At 42.9% G+C, this 27,062-nt stretch overlaps 1 protein-coding gene across 1 annotated transcript in view; it reads right to left on the bottom strand.

Moving 5' to 3' along the window:
- CFAP299 (cilia and flagella associated protein 299) overlaps window positions 1-27,062 on the bottom strand; it is a 227,156-nt gene that overhangs the window by 133,900 nt on the left and 66,194 nt on the right. The window contains 1 exon segment of the mRNA XM_050896427.1: window positions 12,171-12,261. Within this exon segment, the coding sequence (XP_050752384.1) occupies window positions 12,171-12,261 (91 nt within the window).

Raw genomic sequence — 27,062 nt, 5'->3', positions numbered from 1 at the left:
TCAAGGAATGTACACATACGAAGCAAGAAAAACAGCCAACTTAATGAAAAAGATGTGGTATCTGGTTCTCTCCTTTGACTTATTTTCAAACCAAGGAGGAGGGAGGAGGACTGTTTTACCTTTGGTATTTTAGTGTATTTTAGGTTAACAATCTGTGTTCTCTTGTATTGTTTTAGTTGGCATTTGCGGGACACTCACATAGTTGTTAGGAATATATACGCCAACACATACGCTTCGAAGAATTTCAGTAAGGCAGATCTGACTCCCAAGTGTTTGTTTTTGTACGTTGCAGTTTATGATCCAGGAAGGCCAAACTGAAAAAGGTTATTAGAACAACAATGCTGACTGAACATGACAAAAATAGACAACAATAAAGCAATTAAGCATGAGAGGGCTACATCTATTTCAGAAATGGTCTACAGGCTCTGTGAAAGCAAAGTAGGGTAGAGTTTCTCATATGCCGTCAAGAGCCAGTACTCGAGCACTGCAGAAACACAGCGATCCCATGATCAACATGTCTGAAGAGAAGTTCCTTCCCAGCACTGCTGCTAAGTGCTTGCGGCACGATGCGAAAGAATTTTCTCTGTCTCTTAAAGGGAAAACTGCATCCCTTCTCCTTACTTACAGGCTGCTGGTCCAAAATCTTTATGATCTCTTCTAACTGTGCAATACCTAGTAAAAAGGGCTTCTGTTTGCGTTCTGCAATGCTATTTTAAGTACAAATAGACGGATACTTACAAGTGTTGTTGAAATTTACATTAGCTTCCTTTAGAAGCTGATCTGTAAACGATTCCGTTTCTCACAGTTCTGTCCCACACAGCTCATCACACTATGTAGTTCTCTGATTTTGCTGTTCACAGTGAAAATGGTTTCCCAGGTAAAGACACCAGATTGGAGATGTGAAAAGTATACTCTTCCCCCCGACCCCCTGCTTTTTTTTTCCCCCCAGGGGAGCTGGTCAAAACTTACTCAGTGGTGAACAAACAGGCTCTGCTGTCTAGAGAGAACTGCAGTTTAAGTAAGTTTCAGTTAGAATGAAGTACGTAACTTAACCACTTTTGAGATGCTTACATCTAACATGCCAATATAGCTCTATTTATCTACAAGCAACACAAATTTTGCTTCAAAACAAACATGGATCAAAACAAACTTCTAAAATACCCACAAATGCTAATCTCTCTCTCTCGCCCTTGCTTTTTCACTCACATTGAGATACGTACATGGTACTCTCCCACATTACTGAAAGGAAAGCATTTCATTTTCACACAATAGCATCCTGCCTGCTGCAGAGAATTTTCTGGACTGCCTGCCTTAATACGAGTTTTCAGTTTCAAGAAAAAAAACACACGTAGATTTCTCGAAACCCGTATCTACACTTTCCCTCCCTCATCAAAGACGGTGCGTGCCATGGCCCCGCTATGACCGGCTTTTGTCCTAATGCACATTCCCTGATCTTGAGCGTCAACCCTCAGAGCAGCCCCAGGAGCAAGAGCCTTCTCCACAGAAAAGAGCGGTGGGACGAAACAGGCACAACGACAGTCCAAAGCTCTTTGAAGATAGCCAGATACCCCGAAAATGTTCCTTACAAGTTATTCGGGACTTGCAAAACCTTCAGAGACAGCAAATCTGCTAGAAAAGCAGCTCTGCCACACTGGAGTACCCTCTGCCAGGAATCCTCTCTCTACAGAGATTTTGGCTAAGTAGGAAGGTCGGCTACTGTACAACAGAGTGCTCTCATATTCCAAGTGAGTTTTCGAATAACTGTAGCATATTATTTATAACATATTCTATTTCAGCTGCATCAATGTGATTTCCACACGAAATGGAACATCTCCCACGTATTGCAGCATTTCAAGTTCCTGTGAGATAAAACCAATGTATGTTGTCTTTGTCATTCATGGAGGGTTTCAACTGATGCATGTGGTTGACCTCAAATGTTTTCTAGGCCTACAAGAAATTACCTGTAAGCGTACTTTAGGCGTGTGCTAGGGTCATTTACTACCCTACAATTCAAAAAGTATATATCATAGTGAAAGCATATGCTGTATTGGCTAGTTCTGTAACGGTTCGAATTAGGACGTCACTGGGTACTTGGCAAGAATCTGTATGACCATCCGATGACGTGCTGATTCAACGTCACGGTACCAGGTGTCTGTCTCTGTAAACATTCAATCACAGTGAATCGCTTTGTCGAAAAGCAACAATTTCTCCTCGTAACAAACTCTGTTCTCAGTGACGTCCAACAGTCCACAAGCATGCACAAAGTACAGCTATAAAGTTGTTCACATGAACAGGCAAGGTGACCAAGAATGTCACTCAAACGCTAAGGCGGGAAATATTTGGGAATACTGCGTATAACATACGGAGCCCCCTTAAAGCCCGTTAGTTCTCATTCCAGTTGTCGGCTTATGTTTCTTTCAGTAATGCTTTGAATGTCTTTTCTTACAGCTGGTTTTCACTGAGTCTCACTTATCAGGCCATTAGTTAATTTGACCAAATTAAATGATCTGTTGACAGAATAGCTGTTTATTTCATTCATTTCCACTAAAAGCTGTCATGCATCAGCTCTTTCCGCCTTTCTCCATTGCTTCCTTTAGAGGTAATAATTTACAATGTGAAAGTCATTGTGTTTGGTAACATTAGGCAGCCAAATGCTTGGGGTTTGTTTTCTATAGCTAGGAAAAGAGAAATACTCCTATTGTAAAGGTTCAAGAGCTGAAAATACTACTAAATACATGTGGGCATAATGATTTTTAAAAGTCAGTGACCAAAAAAAGAAATTGTTTTTGAAAATGTCACCGTTTTTCTATCAGTACCATCACATTTCACTGAGCTTACCCAGGTATCTCTTTACCATGCCGCTTACGTGTTTTAAACTAATGTCATAGAACACATATAACCTGAAATACGATGCCTAAGAACAAACACTGAAAGGCTCTTAAAAACACGCACACACTATTTCAGAAAACCCCAGTTAAATCACATGTTATTACTTATTTACTGAGAACTGACCACACATTTCACAAAGGCATTCACAAAGGTTCCTTTCGTGCGTGCCCGGGAGCGATAAAGAAGTATCTCCGCAGTTATGTGTACCGACTTCCAATCGGGACCTTGTGTGTAACTGGTTTTAACTTCTGTAACACCCACCGGGCTTACATTTACACTTCTAAAAAGCTACTGCTGAGAACATGAAGCAAACTAAAGATCAAATGCAGCTTCCCGTTCGATACAGGACGAACCCAGCTGACAGCAGCAGAGAAATACAGAGATCAATGTGGAACCCAAGCTCCTCATGCACACTGAAGAATTTTTTTTTTCCCCATAAAATAGTGCTGTCTCAAGGAAGACTGTGACTCAGTAGTACACACACAAGGAGATGGGGTTCTGGCTCCATTTAGCTCAACGGTGTCAAAATAGCCACTGACTCCTGCAGAGGCATGACTTCAACCTCGATTTCCAAGCAGACAAAACACTACATCGACAGATGTGGTGAGCAGCCAGCTAGTACACGTTCTCTGCTTTGTACCAGGATCCTACAGAAAAATATCCCAGAAAACAAACACACATCCTTAAGGTAAACTTGCCGCTTTATGATCTGAATTAAAAGTTTTCAAACTGATATTTTCTGACTTTAAACATAGCATTTTTCTCAGAAGACTTAATAAGCAAAGGGCTACTGCAGAAAGCAAATTCACAAACAAATTCGTGAGCAAGCCCATGTCAGAAAGCAAGAAAGTTAGCTTTAAAAACAAGACAGATTAGCCACTTGAAGAACATTTAAGTATATGAGACAGAAAACTGCAGTGGTTCATCCTGCGGCAGCCACAGTGCCATTCCTCGCTGCGGGAAGAGGCCAGAGTCGTCCTGCTCTCAAATCAGGACTTTCACTCCACAGCCATCACGCTCGCCAAAATCCCTCCAGCCCCCAAGTACGAGTAAACCCTGGGATCGCCGTGGAGTGCAAATCACATGTTTGAATCACTTAACAGCCACTTGAGCTTCCAGAAGACAAAATAAACTCCCGGGAATAAAAATGAAAAAGTCCAAGAGACCCGGTCAGTTGGAGGCGAGAGACCCTAAAGGCATGCCTCAGGAAGGTGCTACCGCCAAGCTCTCCTGCTTTTCCTAGAAAGGGTAAGAGGACGGCTCAACCGCCTTTCCCATGGAAAGAGGAAATGATGGACAGCCACTGCCCACCTGGAGACAGCCAACACAATACATGACAGACTCCGGCTTGTTTTCCACATGCCGAGAGAATGTCTAACAACAAACTCCTGTAACACTACCTGAACCCTCCAATTCTTGATGTCTTTGCTAGAGGGAAGGCCGTGTCCCAGAATTCATCCATACCCCTTTTCAATCCCTTAGAAAAGTGCGAGTCCCACGCGAGTCTACTTCAAGACTGAAAAACAGAGTTCTTCTGTTAGGTAGGAAAGACAGTTAGCTCTTTTTTTTCCCCCGTGTGTATTTTAGTCAGTGATGTAACCTGAGTATGTGGCATCTCCAAAAACATATATTTTCTAGGTAAGGCGTTTATATAGTCACTTATATTTACATTGTTATCCCTCTTTTTTTTTTTTTTAAATCACAGTTTGTGAACGAACACGACAAATTTCTCCCCATCAACAACTTATGCACACAACTGACATTCTTGGAAAACAAAAGGAAGTCTTTAGAAATATTTCTTATACGGAGTTGTTAAATTATATTCACGCAAGTACCCCGACATTGAGAATCCGTCTTCTGAATTGGCCAACTATGGCTACTTTAGGAAAACAAAACAGTAGGTTTGGTTTAATTTATTTATGGTCTGTGATCGCCTGTTTGTCTGTGTTTTAGTGATTCTCTTGGATGATTCAGCAACGCATTACCCACTGCAAGGAGTTCTCTTCCTATCGAGAATTTTATTTCTTCGAGCTGATAGGCCACGACGGAAGTTTTCCATTGCATGTGCCAATGTTTAACACATCCTACTGTCACGAATACAGTAAGCTGAACTGCAACATACATTTGCTCTATATATCTGTAATTGCATTTGTAATGCCACCTATTTCCCCACTAAGATTAGTATTCTTTACTGGGTTGGCTGTATTTAAGAGATCTACTAAAAAGCAAAAATTTGGCACTCGTCTAGGTCCTATTCGGGAGAGACCTCAGGCTACCTTTGCACTGGACAATCATGCAACACAAAGAGCAGGACTTCAGGAACGAAACACTTAGAGCCAAAGACCCCGTGTCCCCACAACGTACACATTTTGGGATCTTTACAGCACAGTAGCGCTACTCTGATCCCAAGAACTGGCTGTCTGTAAGAGGGTGGTGCCCCTGGAGCCCGGCTTCTTGTTCAGTGTCTCTTTTTTTCCAATTAAAGCCACTAAGAGCATTCCAAGATTGCTCTGCGATGCAAGACCAACGTGTGGTAAGCGGGGACCACCGAGAGAATTGTTTCAAAATCGCTCTCCTCATCCCAACTCAAATGCTAATGTAGACACAGCGTCACATACATGTACGCAATCACTCATCGCTCCCTCTCGAGCTGTCTTTATAAGGAACCCAAAACTCCTGCTGAGACAAATAAAACCAACTACACGGTCTTTAAAGGGAGCTTCATCCGTCTTCAATTAATAGCAGTTAATAAAATGATGTATTTTGACTGGAACTCTAAGTGAACCTTGAGGTCTCTGATGACAGCTAAAACCATTCAAATAATGCGCCCCATGCCTTGCTGTCAGCTGGTCTGAAACATGACATTTGCCACAGCACAAGCAATTTGCAGTTATTCACAGCTGTTATGTCACTAAAATGATACAATTCACGTATTCTGTAAAACGTACTCGGCTCTCCTAACTTTTGCTTCACTTCTGATAAATTACAGAACAGAATGAAGAAATAAAAAATGCTCTATATTCCTCCTCTTTTTCCACACGCTTTTCTATATGGACTATCAGTTTTGCAGCCTTCCGATGGAAAACACACACTACATCTAATCATGCAATTTTTAGGCATTTAAAATAATCTACGATCACATATTACAATTCAACTAGAAAGAGTTTTCCGTGATACTGCACCTACGACTGACAGAGAAGGAATCTTGGGAGGAGGAAAAAAAAAAAAAAGTATTAACTGGTGCTTTTTAAGATATATTTCTCCAGAACAGATTTGATAAACACAACGAAAAATCATACTGAACTTAAGAGCTGCCTTAGCGTGCTGTATAACATTTTAAGTAACATTCTTTGCTTGCTTTCTTATCCCTTTTCTGTTGCCAGTACTTCATGATCCTGCAAGTGAAATAATAGAAATAAAACCACACCATAAATGTACAGCCAGCTCCCTTACAGCTCTTTTTGAGGTTCAGAGGACTCTGGATCCAACGGCCCCGTTTCCAAGCATTTCAAGTGCTTTTATACTCCATTACACCTGTTGGCAAACGCGCATCAGCATACAGTACACGAACAGGAGCAGACAATCACGCCTATGATTTCTGGAGATAAGACATAAGGAAAGAAGGTTCCCCTTGTCATCTGCACAAGAAGTCTCAACGCGTAACATGACTTCCACACATCCCTACTCCCTTTTAACTGGGAAGAAACGCACACTAAGCCTTGAAGAGATGAAATGAAAAGATTACATCTACGTCCAGGAAACACACTTTCATTTCTTTCATACTGCACTCTTTCCAATGACACAGAATTTGATATATATTTTGTATTTCAAGGGCAGAAGTGATTTGTTTGAAATTAAGTTATGATTACCTGCATGACTCATGCGACTTCCAAAGCGATTTATTAAACAGACAAACAGGGGTTCAGTTGAAAGAGAAATAAACATTTCTGTAATACCGTGTTTTTCTTGAGGGGGATCCCTTCATACATGTTGGGAAACAGTAAAGGGAAAAAAGATCGTGTCAGCACAATATTGTTGGCCATATACAACGCAACAGGTGTATCAGAAAGTGCCTAATTCACAAGTTTTTCTGAGTCAGCTACAGCGGCTGCTTTGAATGGCTCTGAAGGAACAAGCCGTCACCAGTGCTTTCACACAGCTTCGATAATACACATTTCCAAGCCAAAAAGGCCCAGCCATCTGAATGCTTTCACAGCCAATACTCAGTGCAGAAAAAACTAAACCAGTTCCATTCTACTAGGCATGAATTTCATCCGATCTCCTGGTCGTAGCTCTCACGCAACTGAGGACAGGAGCATCAGGGGTTTTGTTGTTCTTTTTTTGGTTTGGTTTTGGGTTGGGGTTTTTTTTGTGGAAACCTTTTTTCCCCCCAGTCAGTGGAACAGAGGGAGAAAGGATGAATCCTTAGCTTACTAATGTCCCCGATTTCCATCAACAGAGTCCACCTAATTATTTGAAGTGCCTAAACACTTTTGATGCTGGCACCGATGCCTGCAAGGACGTAACTATAGCTCGTCCGGATCGCCGTGAAATCCAAATCCAGGCTTACAGGGTACCTATGTCTTCAGCTACATCAGTGTAGCTGTAGTCTTCCTCTCTGCCCCATCACCCCAAGCCTCTCCCAAAAGATCAGCCTCAAGGTATGCACACAGTAACTGAGAGACTTGCTCTGGGACACAAAAGGAGTTCCTGAGTATTGTATAATTTCCTAAGGCTTTTGTAAATACAAACCATGATATCCACAGAACCCTTTATCACCTTGAATAAACAAGTAATATTGAATGCATACCAGGGTATAGGTGAGGGCTAGATAGTGTAAACATACACCTGTGTAAAGAAGTCAAGACCTGTCTGCCTGCTGAGTTCATCTGATCATAAGACTTGCATCGGCTTTCAGGTGAATTCTCATTTATGAGAGCACAGAGAATTCACCAGTCCTGCCCAAATCCATCAGGAGCCCGCTGTTACCTTACCCTGCAGCCCCCGCTCATTTGTTAAAACTATCTTCTACCTCATACATCTTAGTTCTCACACAAACTTTTCTGGATCAAGTTTTTGAATGGAAGCAAATATATGCAACACTTCTGTCATGACAGGCTCGCTTTAGAGAATTAACCTCCCAGATCAACTTGACATACGGATGACCTGCAAAAGCGGGTATGAAACGGAGAGGAGGTAGGAACCTCAGCTAATCAAGCCACACAGAGTGACCGAGCACAGCTGAGAGAGGCTTTTTTCCAGGCACAGTAAAGTGCAGGTTTCGAGACTGGATGTTTTTCAGTCCTCTTCCTCCTACTCTATGTGACAAAAGGAGGAGACATTTTTGCTTTTTTGTTGCTTTTTTGTTTTGGTTTTGTTGGGTTGGTTTTTTGGTTGGTTTTTGTTTAATTGATTTTGTTCTGGTTTTGCGGTTTTTTGGTGTTGGGTGGTGGTTTTTTGTTTGGGTTTTTTTTTCTGTTGTTGTTCTTGGGGTTTTTTGTACAAATAGCATAGGCTGGCTGTAAATCTAGAGAAGACAAACAGAAAAGGATCTTCTGGCAGAGGCTGATTTGTAAGGGTCCGGACATAGCAGCAGAGCTCCCACCGGCAACGTCAGGTGAGAGCACTGACACCATTCACTGCATCTCCTAGCTGGAATATCCCTGTCACTGTGACATGCAGAAGAAGTGCTGCCAACCCTTAAGTAAAGGGCTGAGCCTTGCTGTGGATAATGCTAAAGCAAAGTAAGTATTACAAAAAGCTTGGTCAAGATCACACTCATTCAACTTCTGAAAAGTTTTTTAGATCCTTTTCTTCTTCATCTCCCATTTCTGCAGTAACCCTGACGTCTAGCTCTAAAGCAGGTCACCCCACCACATAGCATTAACTCTTCTTGTGCCGAGGACCACCACGGCAGATAACCTCATCCTGACAACGCTGTCACATGTGTGCGGTGATTTTTGAGGTAGACCACAAAGCCTTATGCAGGCTTGTCTGGATGGAGTGAGAAAAGTTAGTCTTACGTTGACCAGTCTTTTGTAAGGAATCCCAAGGACGTAATTAGATTGCTCATTGGCTCAGAGAGACCCGAGCTGCCGTTGTCACGCGGTGCCGGTCAAAGGAGGATGGGAAGTCATACGATGACTCCCTGCTGTGTCTGTCATTTTTAGTAGTCCAACTTGTGTGAGTCGGAAGCAAGCCCCATGGCTTGCGCCGCCTTCGTCTCAAAAGGAGGAGCAGGTTCTAGGTATCACGTACCGAACAGAGAAGCACAGAAACCGTGCAAGTGTCTCACTCACTGAGCACAGAGAGGATCCTGCAGCGTAAGCATTGCTTGGCAGCACTTTTAGCTTTCCTAAGAGGCAGTGTTTTCTTTGGGTAGGCTGGTCTTCTCAGCAACCAGTGTACATGGTCTTAGAGCCCAAGTGCAACCCCTAAAAATGTACAGAATTGTCTATAGCCCTAGTAATAATACAGGTGGCACTCTCCAGATAAAAAAAAACCCAGTGGTTTCATAAGGGAATACCTTCTCTCTGTTGGTTCATTAGGTATGCAACAGTAAAAAACAAACATGTCTTTTGTGTGCATTTATGATTGCAGCCAACAGGTTTATGTTCTGAATCGCTATTTGAAATGCATTCCCACACTGAAGTGTATTAAGAAAACATTACGGGGTCTCCTGTAAACCAGCAAACCGCAGGAGAGTCAGACTTGAGGCTGAAATTGCACTCTTGATATACTTCATTATATCTAGGTATGTACTGAATAGCTTGTAATAATACTCAGCGTTCCAAAAACTTTTGATACATAACCAGAGGCTGTTTTGGGGGCCCAGAAATCGTATCACTGCAGGAGGCCTGGGAACTTGGGAACTGAGACCAGCTGTCTTCATTTTGATGGGACGCTTACTATTTATTTTTTATTTTAATTTTAAAGGGCAGCCCATAACTTATCTACCTTCATTTTTTAAAGCCCCACATGTAACTCGCCAGGCAGAGCGCTAAAACCTTACTGGTGCTGTCTGAATCCAAGCTCTGCTTCACGCAGCTGCGGTGGCTCCCGCCCGCTTGTTTCGATGTCCTCTGCGACAGCAGCGTAAGGATACACAGCACCAGAGCAGAGAGGGGAACCAAAGTAGTCCCAACATAGAGACACATGCCTCAGAGCCTCAGAAAAAGGAAACAAATAAAAAGTTCACACCAAAAACTCTTTTGGTTTAGTAAACCCAAGGAGTTTTAAAAAAAAAAAAAAAAAATCATTTTAAGCATATGAACCTATTCTGCCTTTTTCTGTCCAGGTTTCTCAGGGCTGAGTTTCACCCAAGGAGGGGAATCTCCAGCCAAAGCTTCCAGGAGTTCCCCGACTGCACTGGATCCGCTTCCAGGTGCTCAACGAGCGCTACTGCCCTGCGTCCACCAGACCGACAAGCCTATTGCTGACCTCCGCTCTTCCCGCTGCCCTCTGTGCTCCCAGAGCAGCACGGTTCATGTCCCACCCCAGATGCGTGGGGCACCCCGCCGGCACAGGGAGGGGACTGCAGTGGATCCGCGGGGAGGTCTCAGCTGCCCGAAGCGCTGGGCTCAGCCCCGCTGCCTTTGCAGAAAGCCCGAACTAGCTGTTGGCATCAACTGACCGCCCCGCCTGCGCCGAAAGGGTTCTGCGTAACTCGGCAGTGCCCACAGCTGGAAAACGAAGAAGCTACCTTTCCTTTACAGCAGGCTCTGAAAACTACAGCCAGAGAGGGAACTGCAAGAGTACGGTGCTACAAGTAGCAATTGCCTTTTTTGGTTTGGTTTTTCTTTTTTTTTTTTTTTAACATTACAGTAAATATGTGGAATAAGTCACAGAGTGCTTCCGTTTTCAAGGCTAAACCATCATGGCACTGTTCCACCCTACCTCATTTCTGCCATATATTTAACCTTTTGTGTTCTATTTCTCCTGTAGAAATCCCTAAATATCCGAAGAAGCACAGCTCCCAGGATATTTGTCAGGCAGCTGAAACCACAAGGTGTTTGAAGCTTCATGAGAAAGGTTGCTCATGTATGTTGTGGAACCACACTTGAGGCGGCATTTCCTCTGCAAATTCTAGAGATTGATTAGCTAGCCATAAAAGAATAAATATAGACTCCAGAATTATGGCAGGGAGGGAGGGAGTTATGCTACTACTTCAATTAGGACAGTTGAAGGAAAGCAAAAAATCATTAGGTTATGCCTGATCGACTTGCTAAGCACGCAGAACCAGGACAGAAGATCACGATCACTTTTGACTTCCAGAATGCCCAGCGCTGCCTTTGCAGGCACTTTGATTATTCTTCTTTAACATGAGAGGCAATCTAACAGACAGAAATCCAGGCTCCTGCTAGCCCATACAGAAGGCAAGAAACAGCACTATTCTATCTAAACACAGCAGTAAGACCAGGATGACCGTTCTGGGCTCGTTTTCAGTTGTGTTATGAAGCTTAAATGGAAGCAGACTGAACTTAAATCGTGAAACTCAAAACCTCCCTCCTTGTACAGCATGCGGGCACAAACTCTTCTTTGTGCAAAACTAAAGCTATTAAAAAGCCAAGGATATAGGACCATCCTCCCTTTAAATTGAAGGATACTGATCTAGCTGTATTTACAAGTGGCAATTTAAACTTCAGCAACACTGTCCCCCAAGCATACCTTCGCGAAGGTGGGGGAGTGACAGACAAAGCAGGGGAGATTCCCAAGTGGCCTCTGCCAGCGTTATCCTGGTCAAGTAAAGCACCGGCAAGCACAGTGCACTGACAGCTTTGCTAGCGTGTGCGAGCTGGCTGCGTCAGGAGGCACTCGGCTGTAATTCTTAACGCTTTCCTATGTTAGACCCAACATAGCAAGCATCCCACCAGAACTCAGCAGGGAAACTCCAATAGCACCAATGTTAATGAGTTTCAAAGAGATTCTCCCAACGATCAGGCCGCATCTTCCTCTATTTAAAGCACACATGGGAATGAATTCTGCAAGACAGGAATCTACAATTTCTTATGAAATCAAAATACACTTCACTAGATGTTTTTCCCTCTTGTATCCTTCACTTCATCACTTACCTTTCGTAGACTTCTGGGCAGTGTTTTCATATGCTTTGCTGATTTAAAAAAAAAATTAACATCACAAATTTCTAGGTTTCAAGAAATCTCTCCTAAATCAAATAATCTGTTTCAAATGTTCCACCTGAACTTTTCCTGCAAAATACGTCATTTTCATATTGAGATTCATTTTTAAGCTGTTAAGAAGATTGTGATCTCACAGGTACTCACAGAAATTCTTCCAGTACGATTGGCTTCCTCTCTTTCTGCCAGGGCCCGCAAAAAGTTATCTTTCAGTTCTTTTCCTACACTTGCTAGTGACCTAGGGAAAAAAAAAAGGTACAATTATTACTATTAATTATTGCCACAGACTTTGGGTTCACTGTTGGGTTAAGTGTTCTGTAAACACAAGGAGACAGTCCTCACCCTATCGTAGCTAATTTGTCTATTGCCTGTTCTGCTTTTACAAACCCTTAAACTACTCTTCAAAATGCATCACTACGGCAGATGTACAATATAACAGTAGTTTATCAAAAGGTGACTTCTGCTAACACACATTTTCAGTTATATATCCGGAGTAATCAAAGCGCTTATTCTGTATCTCCAGAATTATGGCCAAAGTCATGTTTACATAAGAATACCAAATTTTCACAGTGTACCGATATAAACTTAAACAGATTTAACTTATTCTTCAGCCAGCAACTAATCAAATGAACTACTATATACTTCGACTGCTTGGTGTCGTAGGGTCAGTATAGTTTCTGTATCCTTAAGTACAAAGCATGAAAAGAAAAACCAATCTTGCTCCACAAAAACTGACAAAAAAAAAAGATACCATACGCTAAAAATTACTTCTTAGCCTTTGAACATAGCGCCCTAGAAGTCAAACAATCATTAAGAATAGAACACATGCATCAGACAGACGAAAGCACTGAATATCGGACAAACCCTTCCACAAAAATGTGATTCTTCAAGATGGTTTCTACAAGTCTCTAGCCTAATCTAAAGCCCTTCTCCATGGGCAGGGGTCATTGCGCTCGCTCCGGTGTACTTTGCACGCACGACAAGGAAGCGGAGACTTCCCAAATCCTGCACTGAAGTGGCTTCACTGGGAACTTTTCTCCTTTTAATGTCTAAAGTAGTGAATGCTGACTGGAAAGCGCTCTCTCAGGCAACCCAAGGCAAACCAGCGCCTCCGAGTTCAGCACAGATCTCCCTGAAAGAGGAAGGATTATTACGTCCCCCCGCTATCTCGATGTGAGTATTTCAATAAAAAGCAGTAGCATTTGTCAATCTAAGTAGACAGATTACAGCATCAATAAAGATCTTTCTATCAAGTATATAATGTATCAAGCTTCAAATACAAGACTGCCACAAAACCTGAAAAATTCCCTTTGGTGAGTTTTTAAATATAGACATGCATGGTAATGTCCTTAAACTGAGTGAAAAGCCTGCAGCTAAGCTTCACAGCTCTGATGTAGAGCTATCGGGTCAATCTCTGGCCACTTTACCAGCTGCTATCCAGAAGTACATCAGTTCGAAGCTGTTTCAGAAGTGCATCTGCTGCACTGTAAAAATAAAAAATGAAAGACGAACATATGGATTAAAACACCTCAATTAATTAGATGTAAAAGAGGCATAAGAAATGGAGTATCACATTTTCCTTTTCCTGTCCAGCTAAGAATTCTAGATTCCCAAGGTCTTCCTTTCTCTGACAGAGGTTAATAAGAAATCAACAGTAAAGCCACGTTCAACAACTATTCTAGCCAACCTCACTTGAAGTTTGTGGCTCCTATTTTGAGCCAGAAGAAGGGTGTGGGCGCCTGAAAGATTATGTGTTTTTATCCACTTAAATCTTATGTTCCAGTAAGAGACTTCACCTTTCCTTAAAAACCTTGTCTTCCTCCCATCCTTCAATCACCAGCAAAATAATCACTGACACGCTTGCGGAACACTAAGATGTATAACACTTCTTTTTTAGTAAGTATCATTACTTCTGCATTAGAACACACCGAGCCATGCCTGAAATCAAGCTGCACTGTTTCTGAAAAATATGAGATATCACTTGGTGGCCCTGTCCAGGTCAAAAACCACCGAGTGCTAAAACACAGAGCTAAAACATCGCAGGTGCATCACAGGTGTAAGGCAGCAGCTTCTCACAGTCCTTGAGGTAATTCCAAAAGGGCATCGCTGTGCCTTACTTGCTGTGTTGACTACTTGGGGTCTATTTCAGCAAGTCTAACTTCTGAAAGACGCAAGATGAGAAAAGACATCACTTGATACGTACGTATTTTCTATACGCTATTCTCAGTGACAAAGCCCCCCTTGCTCTGTAGAAGACGCTTCAACGTCTACAAAATGGGGGGGGGGGAAGTAGTCATTGTCTGGATTTGACTAAAATAAATTCATTCTCCTATGGCCCGCGAGAAAAACCATCAACAACAATATTATGGCTAACTAAAACATTAGGAATGCAACACCTCATGGTTGAAGTGACACAGTGTCGTGGTTTAACCCCAGCCGGCAGCTAAGCACCACGCAGCCGCTTGCTCACTGCCCCCCCACCCCTGGGATGGGGGAGAGAATCAGGAAAAAAACTCGTGAGTTGAGATAAAGACAGTTTAATAGGACAGAAAGGAATGAAAAACAATGATAATGATAATAATAATAATATGACAATAGCAATACTAAAAGAATTAAACTATACAAAGCAAGTGGTGCACAATGCAATTGCTCACCACTCGTTGACCGATGCCCAGTTAGTTCCCGAGCCGCGATCCCCCCTCCCAGTTAACTCCCCCCAGTTTATATACTGGGCATGATGTCATATGGTATGGAATAGCTCTTTGGCCAATTTGGGTCAGCTGTCCTGATGGTGTCCCCTCCCAGCTTCTTGTGCCCCTCCAGCCTTCTTGCTGCCTGGGCACGAGAAGCTGAAAAATCCTTGACTTAGTATAAACACTACTTAGCAACAACTAAAAACATCGGTGTGTTATCAACATTCTTTTCCTACTAAATCCAAAACACAGCACTATACCAGCTACTAGGAAGAAAATTAACTCTGTCCTAGCCGAAACCAGGACACACAGAAGCAAGATCACTTGGAGCAGAGCTTAGTATTAACTGGCTGCTTTTTTGTAATAAAGAGGGGGGTGGGACATAAGACCCTCCCCCAAAAACCCCAAGCAAAATTATTCTTGAGTCATATCTGAGAAACGTATGAAACATTTGTTCATTTAGAGAAACGTATTTAGAAATATATCAACATCATTTTACCCTCACGACAATGTCCCTAATGGCCTAAAAGTATGGAAAAAAAGTTCACGGGACCAGTGAGTGCAGAAACAAAGAATGCGATGTCCCCGCTGTATCAGATTCTTAACCTCTTTGAAATCCCCTGTTTTAAATATATAATATTGCTCGATAAAGAATAACAGAAGGTATCGCTGTTAAATTTGAATCACAAAGAAAGCAGAAATAGGCTCAGGCTATTCTGAGGTAAACCTTTATAAATTTAGAAAACAAGAGTGTTCGAGAGAACGAGGAGCTTAACACTTAAAGCCTGAATTCTAAAACTCCAGGAGCTGGCAGCATCCCCCAGCATCTAAGCAAGTATTTCCTCAGGCGGAGACAAAGAGCTACTTGGTAGACCTTCCACTTTTTTTTAACTGGCAAGGATCTACTCCTTTATTTCCTGCATGAATGTGTATGTTATTTGTTTGAGTCTCGGTCTTTTTTGCTTCTTTGCCCCTTGGGATGCGCATCCTCCGCCTCGCTATCCCAGCTTGCAGATCCATCTTTCCTCTCGGGGCTTGCCCACGCAGGAAAAGCGCACCCGTTTACCTTAAGGGAGATTTCAACTAAGGTAGTTAAAACAGTGCGAAAGGTCACACGAATATTCTTAAGACTGGCTTAAATCAGGCTCATTTCAGTATCAAACATAATCAATTAGTAACTGACCTGACGTAAACTGTCCACAAGGAATTGCAAGCTTCTGCAGACATATACTTGCATTGAACTGGTTTAAAAAAATCAGTTTGAATTTCACAAACTGTACATAAAGCATTGCAAGCTTCTGGAGGCATAAGCGTGCACCGAATTGGTTTAGAAGAGTTCCAATTATACATGGTTCTCATCTGAATAAGGCCACATAGTACTAGGAAGATGCAGCATTTACGGGAACGTTGTACGAGCATTTGTTACTAGCCAGTCTTTGAGAAAGAAGGGAGATGTTTCTCTCCCTGCCACAGCGGCGTGCACATTCTCCGCGCTCCAGTTTACCATCACAGCAGAAGACTGAGAAAAAAAGATCAAGGCATTCCACTCTGCAGAGTTCCCCCCCACATAAACAGGCTGAAATCTTGGGGTGTGACTAGTTAGGAATTCACAAAGGCCACGTAAATGTTTGTTCCAGCTTCCTGCCAGGAGAGACGAGGGAGTTCTCCGAGCAGGGAGGAGCGGCGAGGAATTCTCTAGCGCCCACCAAACACTTCTCCTGTTTCATGAGGGTTACTTAACTTGCCATGACCTAAAAATTGCTGTTTAAATGAATGTTTTAAAAAAAAGTTACTTCCTAAAATCTGTATTAGATCCTTCACAAAGCTAGAGGATTACAAATTGTATACGAGTATAGAAAACACGCTTGCAGGTTACAACAGCCCTTGAAAAGGAGAGCACAGAATATTTCATTATTAGCATAAATTTATGCATCTCCAGCATCACACATGTAACCGTAACGTTCATTCACTGCCCGAAACGACTCCTACCATTCAGTTCATGGCTCGGCATACTGACTGAAGGATGCTTTAGAGTGAAAGGCCAATTTATGAGGCAGCGTTATCTCTTTACAAGGCACGCTGATGCTAACTGCAGTCATCTGTACTCATCACTGTACATGTCTGACCGATACTTTTAATTATTATCTGCATCTCATGGGTAGAGGCCCACATCGAGAGCAGGACGTTACTGTGCTAGGTGCTGTACAACCCTCCTGTCCTGGTGAGCTTTGAAACCAAACACCCAGACACAGAAAAGCCTGGTGGAAAAAGTAAAATACAGGAGAAGGTTACTATTCTCATTTTTCAAATGGGAATCCGAGACATGCAAAGATTAAGCAACGTATCCAAAGATAACACAGAACGTTTCTTCAAACATGTTGTTATGGTCGCCAACCTGGTGGCAAATGCTCCAAACATGCTTCCGTTGTGTTGAATATTAATTTATATATTAACTTCTCCCCTTCTGAAGATAGACTTTTCCTGCACACACGGAAGAGGAAGCATTAACAATGAGCAACACTCCTCACTACAGTGTCCTTCAACAGAAGCAATACCGAAAAGAAGCATTACAGTTTAGCAAAACTAGAAGGGTGACTTTTGTAGAGGAACTCGTTTGGGGACAGAAACTCCTAGTCATGTTAACACTATTAACTGTTGGTTGCTGGTTTTAATTCCATAAATACAATTCCTAGTTTATGAAGCTCCAAGGTTCACTTATGAAACCGTACATTTCCACCCTGTCTTGTTCCTTCCAAGCTGCTCTCCTCCTTCCAAGAGCTCCTAGTATCTTCCACCATCCCACACACCCTTCTCACATTCCCAGTTCAGACGCCTTTTGCTTGCAGCATGCTTTTTTGGTCTTCACTGATAGGTATTAGTGAAGCAGAAAGAAGGAGAGCTCTTTTTGAACTTGGGTTAGGGCTCCTTGATTCTTATTTTGACAGGCTACACTGCTTTTTTTTCCATTTTGTTATGGTTCCCTAGGGCTTCGTTAACTTTATTTTCCTACATCTTCTACGACGCGGGCTTTTCCTGAGAGCGCTGGAGTCACAGTTGGAAACAGAACAACGTAGTTCAACTTTTAGAGAGCCCTGTTGACCTGAAGAATGTTTTTTATCAAACTGAGATAATGGGAAGAACATCTAACAGTCACACTGTTATTCTTTCAAAAGTACGCTCCATGTTCCAGGTCAGCAGAAAGCCGGACTGGAATGCACATTCTCGCCTAACTTGTGCAAAGCAGCTGTGTTTTGCAAACACCTGCCCCAGGATTAGCGGGGAGACAGGCCTAAGAATTCAGTCCCAAAGTTTCTCCCTCATCTCGAGACACGTAATTTTTATTTTAAAACATTTGAAGTTTCAACCTCCCAGTGCCGCGCACTTAGCGCATTGTGTCCTGAGGCAGGACTATTACTTGAGCGCCGTTCCAAGACATCAGATGTGTATTTGTTTTCTCTACGTGAGGTATGCACGCTTTCAGAAGGGAGGGACTACAGCACAAGATGATACCTTAGAGACCAGGGTGTAAGGCTGGAACTGGAAAGATTCAAGTTCATCATCTCGCTCTGTCACAAATACGCGGCGCAAGCTTGGCGATTTGCTCAGGTTTCTTGCGCCTTGGTTTCCAGTCTGAAAAGCTGGGATGACTCTACTTCTCCAGCTCAATACGGCCAAACACAGTAAGGCCGCCTGTGACTCCGCGAGAGGCATAGCACTTAAAAAGGCATTGGGAAGCATTCAGACGTTGTAGTAATGTGAACAAATACTCGCCCGTTTATGTTCAGTCACGTGAATCGGAAGCTTGGTCAACCCACTTTTCATTAGCAAGTCTTCTCTGCACGGATGAGAAAACGTACTGCCCCCACAGTAAAACACCACTTTCATCAAACATCAGTGTGGTTCTGCAGGCTGCCTTGTGGGAGCATCAGCCTGGCTCGAGACCTATTAATTCGTGTTCTCAGGCCTTCCTCCCTTCCCGACAGACCTAACGCTGCAAGCGTACTTGCCCCTTTCAGCTAACTCGCCTCAAACAGGATGCGAGGTTCAAAAAAAAAAACAAACAAAAAAACCCCCAAAAAACCAAAACCAAACACTCATGCAAGGGTAGCCAACATCCATCAAAATCCTAGTCAAGATCAGCAAAGTAAGAAAGCAGCCTCTGGCTGACCGACCACATGCAGCCAGGGTAAGATAGAGGAAGAATGAAGGCAGTATATCGGTGTTGCCAAGACCGATATGCAAAGATATATGTATGGCTAATTTTTACTGCGTGGTGCCATCTTTTTTTAATTTTAATGCAACAATATGCAGAGTGTCTTCAAACTGCAATGACACCTGATAGTGAGAACCCTAATCCTTTAAATCATCATCACCTGAATTCATCTGCAAGTTTGCCTCCATTTTAGAAAGGCGAAACGAAACAGGGAAAAAAAGCAAAAAAAAAAAAAAAAAAATCACTGATGTACAACAAGCTGTCAGAGTCTGACGCTCAGGGTCCAGTCCTCTACTCTCCAGCAGTACTTCCACTGTGTTTGAGCGAGAAGGCAAAACCAGGCACCCACGACGTCAACTGAAACCACAAGCTGGATTTGGACTGCTGCACACACAGATGTCTCTACCTAGAGATAAAGGGAAAGCACTTCATTTCTAAATAAACATGATCTGGGGCTGCTTAAAGGGGAGGTCTAGATTTTAAAAAACCACTTCTTTTGGTTCAGCTTCGTAAAATAAAGCCTGCTGACCCTACTATCCAATTCGACATATTGCATTAACTTGCTTATAGCAGCTCCAGGGAAGTGCAACACCAAAAGGTAAAACCATCATGTGATCCTTCTTATATTTTACAAAGACGACGACGCAAGGAGAAGACAATTATTTAACTTTCTTTGAACCTAAAATAACGGCATCAAAAGGCACTGGGCAACAGCATTTGTATAAAGACCCTCTGTCTGTCAGTGTGCAATTTTATGACATAAGGCGTGTAGCATCACCAGAGCAGAGGACCTAAGCGGGAAGGCACAGCTAAGAGTAAAACACAAACTAACTTAAAATCTGTTGTATCTGTCTTCATGACCTTGCGCACCGTCAAAGCGTCACATCTCTAAAACAGTGTCAAAACTTCTCAATTGCAGTGAGAACAAGCTCTGGCTGTGAGGGCACGGTAAGCGAGGAGCTTAATGCTGACCTCAAGAGAAGGGAGCGTATACATGGGCAGAACTGGGTCCAGCGTGACCGTGCCCCGTTTCAGAAAGTCCTTTTAACCGCTTTGGGGGTCTCCGCAGCCTAAATGCACTCCCGTGCAAGCCCTCTGCAAAGCTTCCACTGAGCCTCCTAACCCCAAGACCTTGATAGGAACAGATCCCAGGGCACACTGACAGTGAGGTGCATGGTACGTACCACTTTGTTAGTCGTGCAACTTCATTTTAAAAATATTTTTACTGCATGTTTGTCTGTGTTAAAAAAGAACCGTTCCTGACATCAAGGAATTAAGTTAGAAATTATACGGAAAGAGAAGATTAAACTGTCAACTATTTGGACATTTTGGGGCATATAAACATTTGTAAAATCTGCTATAAAACTTTTGACTGCTGGTTACATAATTGAACACACAGGAAATACCTTTCTAAGGACCTTAATACCATACATTTCATTGTTTAATAAAATGAATAAGGAACTGTAACAACTATACTTATTACATGACATTTGAAACTCCATGGAATAAATGATTTAAAAAAAAAAAAAAAAATCTGAGTTGCTTATGCACTTCTCTGGAACGCTTTCCAGAGCTATCGCAGATTTGGCTTGCGTTGAGAAGCCCACACCTGACAAAACACTGGCACCAGTATTTCAAACGGTCCAAGCTACCAGTAACTTATCCAACATTCACAACCTTAAAAAAAAAAAAAAAGTTCCTTTAACAGCTCTCGTTAAGGCCCTAGAATACACACACCGCGGCCTGTTTAAAACAAGGAAGGGAGGAAATTCAGAGGTTTTTCCTAGTGCCACTGTCATAGCTCACCATCTATGAGAAAAGACAACTATATGTCCTATACGTTGTGCCTTTTGCATGAAAGAACTGGACTTGCAGTCTTTTAACTCGAGACAAAAGCTCAGCTGACTTTGGGAGGCACACCGAACACTTGGGCCACGGCTCATGACAAGGAGATGCGTTTCAGCCGGGCTGCGGGACAGCTTTTTGTGCCTTCAAAGCTGGACTAGCAGCAGGCCAAGCCAGTCTCCTCACGTAGGTCAGAGCAGCCGTGAGACTTGGATTCAAACTTCAGCGGCTGCAAGACCACGCAAGAGAGTCACGGGGAGAAATACGATCAGCTACTCCGGTATCACGCGGGGAGCCATTAGGCCCATATTGTTGTCAGTATGTAGTGCAGAAAGGCATCAAAAAGCTATGAGAGAAACACAGCCCCCCTTTTTCAGCAGCGAGAAGGGAAGCTGGCATCTAGAACCCTTATTAGTAAGCGTCATGACTGTTGAGGAACAAAACTGGATTTTTTTTTAATTTTTTTTTCCCCTGCACAGGCTCAGCTATCTCCGTGACCAACAGCTCCTCCAAAGCTCACATCAAACCGTTAGGCTCGCAAGGCAGAATGAGCCACAACACCCAGATGTAAAAATGGGAGAAAAAATTCCCTCTAACGTCTTTGTGAAAATGACAAGACCTTAGGGAATTACATCAGAGACACCACAAAAGTAATCGTGCTCCAATCTAATTGTTGCTTTTACTTACTACTGAGAAACCGACCTTAAAATATAGAATTTACAAGTAACACAGAAACAGAGGAACATTTTGTAATAGGCAAAATGGGAATTACGCATGGCATCTCACAGAATGACTCTGTCAAACAGGAAAATGATACTTGTAGATAAGAAAAACAAGCCCTTTTTCCAAAAAAACCCCAAATTTACATAGCATCGCAGGACTGCAGAACCTTTCAACAGCACCCATGTCAAAACCAGACTCCGACTGCAGAGGCTACTATACTGCACCGCTGTTACACCCTACTCTTGTACTCTACAGATGCCGCAGCCGCTACTACTACAGGAAAAAATAGTGCTTACGGCTCCAAGTCTTCTGCTTATGAAAGTAATAAGGAAAAGACCCAGGTTCTTCAAAAAATGCATAGAAGTAATTATATTCCCCACAAGAAAAATGTTTCTTTCTGATTTTGTGTTTAATGAGTAAGACAAAAGTGAGGGAGGTTGTCCACATATACCATTATGTCACGCACACAAGCTACCAGAAAAAGGGGGTTGCTTAAGGTATGACTGATTTGGCTTTTGGTTTTTTGTGGGGTTTTTTAATAGAGTCAAGATGATGACTGCAAGGATTCTGCAATATGTAGTTCAGCCTCCAGGCCAAGTAAAACCCTTCACAGGATATCAATTTCTAATTTATAGTATAAAGATAAAAGCGGCTCAGCAAGAAATCTCACACCTAAGCTTCGAGCCCGATCTGTAGCTAACTCCTACTTGTATATCTGTGTAAATTTTCACTACCTTTTCCATCTGAAGAAGGACAATCCAAGCACTGAGTGAGCCCTGAGGGTGCGCAGATTAGCGGGGCAATGGCTCCAGCCATGACAGAAGATGCCCAAGGGGTTCTCAGGAGCTGGGGACAGCTGGGGCACACTGACGCGCCATTTGTACACCGTTCCGCCGAGATGCTTCCAGCGCTCCCAGCACTGCCGCATGTGGACGTCCCTTTCCTACGCTACAGGGAAGACTGGGAGCCGAGCAGTACAGCAGCTAGCCCAGAAATGCCCAGCACTCAACGATTCCCCCTATGCCACGAGAACTTTTCAGAAGCCAGAAAAAGCGCCAAAGCCTTGGCGCTGCTGGGAGTGTCCCGGCTAACAATGAACGGCCTAAACGGCAGAATGACCTCGCCAAGCCGTCGGCGAGCCCCGGGAGCGCCTTCGAAAGACACGCGGCTAAGGGAATCACCTCCCACATTTGTGCCTGTAGTTTTCAAGTCACATGCAGAACTGAAGATTTCCTGTTTAATAAAAACATGTTTAGAGGTGGTTGCGGGATGTCTAATGTCACAAAGAATTATTTTTTCACAAGTGACTACAGAAAAGGAGCCGAGATGCAGAACTAAGCAGCTACGGTACCAGATGTGCCACTGTACAGCAGAAACACCTGACCAGCTAGGTAAGACATATATCACAACATTTACCTTTTCTGGTCACAAAAGAACTTTAATTCAGTGTAAAGAAAACAAAGCATCTGTAATTGTTAAGCATTTTATTGTACGCGACTACATTTCTGGAAACCCAGCAGAACTTGGAATTGGGATGTTATTAGTAATAGAAAAACTTACATACGACAATAAAGATACTTATCAAGAGGCCATTCACTGAATAGGCCAACAAAGTAGATTTAACAAGATACCCCGATGCATCTACAACCTTTCTCCGGTGAAGCCAAATAATTTAACTATCTTAAACTGTGAACACTGTGCCCCAAAGTTGCAGTTTGTAGACAAAACTCTTACTTCCAACTCTGAGAAACAACATCCACCTCTCAACCCTTTTTACTCTTTGTATCACAGTCCAATCCTTCATTTCCAAATGGGGGAAGCGAGCTCTGAAGAGCTACTGCCACTTAGCAGGAGCCACACAGCACCGAAGCGACAGTCGCTGAATTCCCTCGCCTCCCGGCTCGCGCATGCCGCTCTCCTTGTTCGACGGCAGTACCTTCCGCAGAGAAAGGGAGCTCCCGGGACACTTCCAGGGGTCGGAAAAATAGGTACCTAAGTGCACAGACGGATCGGGGTCATCGCAGTCAAGATTTGCTAGCCATTTGCCAGGAAGAGATGGCTTTTAAAATTGATTTCATGAGAATCTATAAACATTTTACTAACAGGTGCAACAGTACGGGTGAAAGGCAGATAATCTCTGTTTCCAGTACAACACAGAATTTGCTATAACAACCAAATGAAAAATCTGCTTATGGACGAAGCAACAACAGAGAAATAACCTTTAAAGAAACTGCTTCCACTCCACGCCTGGCCCCACAGTCTGTCCAACTTTTGCTGCTGACTACCATCACGTTACAATTACCCAAACATCAGGCACGACTCTCATCTGATTTACTCTTTTTCACTGGACCCATTCTCCATGCCTACTCTACTAACTGAGGACAAAAGTATCACTCTCAGCTTTTCCCATAGACTAAATAAGGTCCTCTGTATTTGCTGCTTTTCAATAAACGTTAATAGCCTTGCAGGTTGAATCAGTTCCCACCAGCCCCAGCCGGCGCTTTAATATAACACCGGTTGAAGACTCCTTGTTGCTCCCCTTCTTCCTTTGCTTTCTCACCAAAAAATAGCTGCTTTGGACAGCGAGATGTCACGCTGGGGAGCGGGACGCAGGAGGGAGGAGAAAGGGTTCAGAAACACGAGCGACGGCCAGAGGCTGCTCCCGGGTTCCTCAAAATCACTGACAAAACCAGAGTCTACTGCTGGGGATACGGCTGGAGCAATGGCTGACGGACACAAATACTTGGCAAACGCAGGTTCGAGTGGAACGGGGAGAGCCAGCACACACCTGCTCGCTCCACCTCACAAATGCTCCATTTTCCATGACCAACTTTTCTGAGGGGAAAAAAAATATACTTCTAAAGCAAAAAGATTTAAGGCAGCCCACTTAAATGAGGGGCTCTTATCTCTTTTGCGCTTGGCTGCCTGACCATTCTCCACTTCAATTACTTGCCTGCCATTATGCAAATGAGAAGGAAGCCACAAGTTTGCACCTGTGTTTGCCCCCGTATTCGATATTCCGAGTAAGTCCTCAAGCCCTATCATGTGGTCGACAGGCATGCGGGATTGCTCAACTCGGGTTACAGCAGGGCAGGTGAAGGGCTTTTCAAGCTCAAACAATGGTTACAAAGAATTCGAGACAACACAGTGGTTAGACTTGGTCTTACACCTGAGAATAAAAAAAACCACTGAATACTACTGAAAACATAGCATTTATTACAGCTGCTACTACGCACCCAGATACTTTACGTGTGAGAAAAGAACAAGCAAGGTCCAAACCCAGCAGGCCCACCGTCAAAGACAACAAACAAGTCCAACTCAGACATTAAACTAAGCTTACGTACAGTCTGGTTTGTAGTATCAAGTCTTTACACATTTTCTAGTACGGTCCATAGCGTCAAGAGGAACTTTCTTCTTGCATTTTGGGAGATCTGCTTCACTGTAAAAGTTGTCACAAGGCTTGGTCTTAGCTGTTCTGATTTACTGTTCTTAAAAAAGCAGCTTCCACTTCATCACAATCTGTCTTTTCAACAGGCTTATGATAAACACCGATTTTGCCCCGGGCATACAAGTTATTCTGCATAGAGCTGAAAGTCTGCAGTAATAACTTCCCAGATTGGAGGAAACAGTGAGCAGTATACACACACCATCACACATATCTGAAAGCTTCTGAAGCAGTGATTAACAGCTGTATGTCTAAAGATTAACTTTACAAGTTACCGTCTTAAAGAAAAGAAAAAAAAAAACAACAACAAAACAGTAGAGCTGGAGTTCCAAAGGACTATCAACCTGACTCTCCCATTTAGTGGGGAAAAACAAACAAACAAACAAACAAAAAACCCCAACTTTGCAAGAGACACCTTACAGATTATCTGTGCCAAGACACTAATAGAAAGGCTTTTGGGAAAGACAGAGGTCAGAAAGCACTCAGATAACATAATGTGTTACCACACAGTACTTTAACTGTAAGTGAGGGAGTATAAGACACTTCACTGAAGACTTGCTACCACTCGAATCGAACAGGCAGGAATGAACAAAACATCAGGTGCACCAGAGCTGTATCATATAATATATCAAAGAGAAATTGAGATAATATGAGAGAAATTAAAAAAAAAAAATGTGGCTGTGCTGCTAGAAGGCTAGTGAGTATGGACAGAAAGTCATGGGGAGAGCAGCAACGCCCCGGCAACCAAGGAAAATCCCCGGCTCAGGTCTTACGAGAAGCTCCCCGCTCACAAAGGAAGGTCCTAAATGGTAGATACAACTGGCAGGCACGTCTGTTGCGTCCGAGTGGTACCTGCCCAGCAAACCAATACCCCATCAGCTGTTTCTCTAGGCTACTCTCAGGATTGGGGTTTTGGGGGAGACGAGAGGGGACAGCCTGTTCTGTCTGGATCCACCTGAAAACTTGCTAGCAAAAAAAGACCAGAAGCACGACCACCAACATGCAGCACCTCCGCTTTTCTGGGCGCTCAGGAGGTTAGGCAGTTCCGCTTGGCTGCAGAGCTGTCGCGGGACTTCCTTCTGAGCGCTGGTACCAGGGCAGAGTTTAGATGGACACGTATTCCTTTTTCTACTAGCTGACATTCCTTTAGCTGTATTCCTTTAGCTGTTTGTTTTCCTTTGAGCTTCGTTAAATAATCATTTTGTTTCTGGAGGAATTCTCACCTCTAAATTACTAATACGTTGCCTCAACTTTCACCTATGTGCAATTGTTTGGCTGTGAATCTGATGATTTCACCTATGTGCAATTGTTTGGCTGTGACTCTGATGATTAGAAGACTTCTTGAAGTCTAGCGATAGAGAAAGAGATGAAGAGGTCTCTGGAGAGAGCGAGAAAGAAATGGGCTTTAGCCCAAACTTAAGGAAACCTTTGCTAACATCAGCAAGCGCCTCCTAAGCAAGACTAGGCTGAGTATCAACCGAGCGTTGCGAACATTTCACAGGACCTTATTTACTTGCAGATTCCAACTTCCATTGCTCTGAACAATTTTATTTCTCAGGAGCTCACTGATGCTTTTGTCAAGATGACCTGCTTTCATAACCATTTCAGTGGAGAAGATTTAAGCTGTCAATGCTAATTAATATTACACATACGGTTGCACTGATTTACTGGTGAATTGATATTTTGTTATTGCTACTATTAAGAAAAAAAAAAACCACTAACTTATGGGATAAAAAATAAAGACAGTAGTGACACACTGCTGTGTACTGAAAAACCAAAAAACCTGACCTTTTAAAGAGAGCTCCCCCCTCCTCCTCACTTCCAATTTGCCACGGAAAGCAAACAGTTTCTAGACTGAGGAAAGTCACTGGCTGAAGTCCAGCTAAGGTCCTTGATGCACAGAAACTACCTCACCAGCACCTCGGGATTTATGAATTTGATATTAAACGTACCAGCAAAGTTGTTACGAAGTTTACTGTCTGGAGAGCTGGAAGCCATTCCTTTCTCTTGTCTTCTGTTCTTTTTCATATAATGATGAACAGAATTTTTCAATGTTTCTGCCAAAAAAAATACTCCACAAAACTGCAATTACTAAATATTTGAGGTGTGGGAATTGGGAG

Source organism: Gymnogyps californianus, chromosome 4, assembly GCF_018139145.2.
Source record: "Gymnogyps californianus isolate 813 chromosome 4, ASM1813914v2, whole genome shotgun sequence".
NCBI lineage: Eukaryota > Metazoa > Chordata > Aves > Accipitriformes > Cathartidae > Gymnogyps > Gymnogyps californianus.
Note: the sequence above shows the minus strand (reverse complement) of the source record. Positions and strands in the feature narration are given on the sequence as shown.